The sequence below is a fragment of the Rhamphochromis sp. 'chilingali' genome (assembly GCF_963969265.1).
Source record: "Rhamphochromis sp. 'chilingali' genome assembly, chromosome: 9".
Classification (NCBI taxonomy): Eukaryota; Metazoa; Chordata; class Actinopteri; order Cichliformes; family Cichlidae; genus Rhamphochromis; species Rhamphochromis sp. 'chilingali'.
The window spans coordinates 34084960-34088495 of NC_137936.1; the positions used below are offsets into that span (position 1 = coordinate 34084960).

General features: G+C 40.5%; 1 protein-coding gene across 1 annotated transcript; it reads left to right on the forward strand.

Moving 5' to 3' along the window:
* Positions 1-799: 799 nt before the first annotated feature.
* On the forward strand, positions 800-3536 carry LOC308402125 (elastase-1-like). Its single transcript, XM_080890747.1, has 8 exons — positions 800-899; positions 1012-1109; positions 1208-1308; positions 1503-1628; positions 1826-1962; positions 2142-2284; positions 3020-3169; positions 3389-3536. The coding sequence occupies exons 1-8, from the start codon at positions 815-817 to the stop codon at positions 3398-3400; spliced, it is 852 nt and encodes a 283-aa protein (XP_080746873.1). The 5' UTR covers positions 800-814; the 3' UTR covers positions 3401-3536.

The following is a 3536-nucleotide window of genomic DNA, read 5'->3' on the forward strand; positions in this document are numbered from 1 at the left end:
GCCCAATTCTGGAAAATATTATTTGGGCAGATGAAATCCAAATTTACTTCTACCGAATAATGGGAAGAGAAAACTGAGAAGCAAATGAGTACTTCATGAGCACACCAAAGCACACCACATTATCTGTCAAACATGATGAAGTAATATTATGGGCATGTATGGCTGCCAGTGGGACGGGACCGCTAATGTTTATTGATCCTATGTCTGGTGATAAAAGAAACAGGATGACTTCTGAAGTGTACAGGATTATAATCTGTTCAGATTCATTTAAACACTCTAAAATTGATCTGACAGGTTTTGAACAATAGCCTATAGCATTCTCCAAAAGCAACCCAACCTTTTTTTCAGGGAATAAAATGGGATATTCTTCAATCACCAATGCAATCACTTGAACTCAGCTCAACAGAGCATACTGTTAGTTGACTTCTGGAGAAGCATACAATCTATTAAAATTTATACAAGTTTACACCTCAGCACAGACAAAGAACCCCAAAATTCCCTGACTATTTCATTAATGTTAAAGTTTAGTTTACACAGAGAATCCAACTAAATAATCCTGAGCAGCAACTGCTAATGTAAATGGAAAAACATAATGAATTCAGCGGCTGAGTCAGCTATTCCATGAATGAATCCGCAGGCCTTCACTTCAGTGATAACTGTGAGACAGACACAGGTGGACAAGGGCTGGTGCTGAGCACTACACACAATCTCTCTCTCGCTCTCTCTCTCTCACACACACACACACACACACACACACACACACACACACACACACACACACACACACACACGGCCTAGAGGGTATAAAAGAGTCATGGACGGAAGCCTTCATTGCAGAAGATTTCAGGAAACTGCAGACATGTTTAGGTTTCTTGTGCTGACCTCTCTTGCAGCCCTTGGTAAGAACTGTCTTCTTCTCCTTTGACATTATTGCAAAAGACAAAAATCTTTTCGATCACTTGAACGCTTGATGGCATACTGTTGTACTTTCCATGTCTCTACCTTGTCTAGTGCTGGCTGAGCCCCAGCCCAGGTTTCTGGAGGATGATCGTACACAGGAGAGAGTGGTGGGTGGTGAGGTGGCCAGACCCCACTCCTGGCCCTGGCAGGTACTTGATACTTTACAAATGCTTTAAAAAGTCCAAAAATGCAAATCAAAACAGAATGCAGGGATTTTCAGATTTCGTAAACCCATATTTTATTCCAGATAGGTCTTCAGTACCTATCTGGAGGCTCCTACTACCACACCTGTGGAGGGACCCTGATCAGGAGAGGATGGGTCATGACTGCTGCTCACTGTGTGGACACGTGCGTGTTACACAGGATATTCTTATGACTTAACTTCATCAAAAAATCTTGGCTTTACATTTTTCTTATTGCATATCAGTCTTCTATTTAATAAACTAGCAAAAAAACTACATAGTTTTTTTGTGAACTGATTTATTATTATTATTGATTTATTATAATATAATTAAAGAGATGTAAATTTCATCTTCCCACAGCCCCAGAACCTGGCGTGTTGTTCTTGGGGATCACGACATCTATACCCATGAGGGCACAGAGCAGTACATGACCGTGAGTCAGGTCTACGTCCACCCCAGTTGGAACTCCAACAATGTTGCAGGCGGGTTAGTGATATCATGATCTGACACACATTTGCATGCACAAATTTTATATATATATGGTGTGCATATATTTTTCAAGTAAAATCTTTAAAATTGGCAAATTGGGGCATATTTATTCTGTATCCTTAAAGACTTAATGATATTTTAGAAGATGAACAAAACGTGTTATTCATTGAAGTGACTGTGTGCTGGTCTCTCAGGTATGACATTGCCCTCCTGCGTCTGACATCTGATGCTACTCTCAATAACTACGTCCAGCTCGCCGCTCTGCCTCCTGCTAACCAGGTTTTGCCTAACAACAACCCCTGCTATATCAGTGGATGGGGTCGCACCCAGAGTGAGTCTGACATAAGGATATCATGCATTTACACTATACAGTAAATTATTCGGTGCAGTGCTAGCATACATGGGAAAGCAATCTGTAAGAACCATAAAGTCAAGAGAGGGTTTTTTCACCCAGATTTTTTTCAAGACACAGTTGTATTGTGAGTCTTTTTTCTGTACTGCTGTACACAGCTGGAGGTCAGATCTCTGCCCAGCTGAAGCAGGCCTCTCTGCCTGTTGTTGACCACAATACCTGCTCCAGCAGCGGATGGTGGGGGAGCACAGTGAAGACCACCATGGTTTGTGCTGGTGGCGGCAGCAATTCTGGCTGTCAGGTGAGCCAAGAGCATTATGAAGTATTTTAGGCCAGAGCGATTGTTTCATGCTTTTTACTTAGCAACGCTTTGTTGTTTAAAGTGTAATATCCAGGAGTGTTAAGTTGGTAATGCGTAAATAATTTATTAAGTCTTTTGAATCCGTAATAAACCATCAGCAAGAAAAATAGGTTTGCTATGTGGTTAATAACCTTTTAGGGTTGAGATGAGTTAAAATCTAGAACTTCATTATTAGCTACAAACAAAGATGAACACTGTCTTCATTCATTGTAATATTTAACAAACGTTGAACCTTGTTTTTTTAAGCTCTTTAGCAAACAGGTGTGTCAGCCCTAAAAAATGTTTGGGTATAAACAGACAGGAAGAAACGCTGGAAAGAAGTTGTTCTATTTCAGTCCCATGTCACTGTAACAGAGTGACATTTAATGTCTCCCACTGAGTTGGAAGCTGACCCCTTCCTGTCAAGGAAGATATTTTGGGGGGCACATGTGGGATTACTTGCTGCTTCAGCAGGGCATAAGTCACTTACAATAATTCAAGCAAGTGCTTAAGCTGCACAAAGTGCATGTTGTAAACTTGTGTTCTGCACAAACTTGCTTTAGGCTGACTGAGATGTTAGCTGGACATTGGAAGTTGGGAAGTAGTTAAGTGCACTGGCAAATTTGCTCTTGACTTTACCCAAAATGCATAAATGATTTTTTTTTGCTTGTCTGTGATGTAACCTTTCGAATGCAGGGTGACTCTGGTGGCCCCCTGAACTGCAGTGTTGGTGGCCAGTATGTTGTCCATGGTGTGACCAGCTTTGTGTCCTCCTCGGGCTGCAATGCCTACCAGAAGCCTACTGTCTTCACCCGCGTCTCTGCTTACATCAGCTGGATGAACAGTGTTAGTATTTTATAACCATTAATATAGATCACAGCATTTTAAAACACTGTGTTTGAGTTACTGTGTGTGGTAATGTTTTATTAGTCTTACTAATGCAGTAAATAGAAGATTTCATAGTTAATTTAATCCATTCAATTCTTACAAATATTTTTGCAGCATTTTGTGCAGGTTGATTGTTGTGGTAATCATGTAATGATTCATTTGTCCTTGCTTTGCCAGATCATGGGTTGAGAAGAGTGATCATCTCCATGGAAACACTCTGGATTCACCTCAGTTTCTTACTCCATCAGAATAAAATGTCCTTCAATGCACATGTGCCTCACTATGTTTTTTGTTTTTGCTTTTTTGTGCTTTTTTTTTTAGTGTT

Excerpts from the sequence above, each read along its gene's own strand:
- LOC308402125 (XM_080890747.1), top strand. The coding sequence starts at position 815 with ATGGACGGAAGCCTTCATTGCAGAAGATTTCAGGAAACTGCAGACATG. Across the intron at positions 1,963-2,141 it reads TGGATGGGGTCGCACCCAGA|CTGGAGGTCAGATCTCTGCC; the intron begins GTGAGTCTGACA and ends TGCTGTACACAG. Across the intron at positions 2,285-3,019 it reads GCAGCAATTCTGGCTGTCAG|GGTGACTCTGGTGGCCCCCT; the intron begins GTGAGCCAAGAG and ends TTTCGAATGCAG.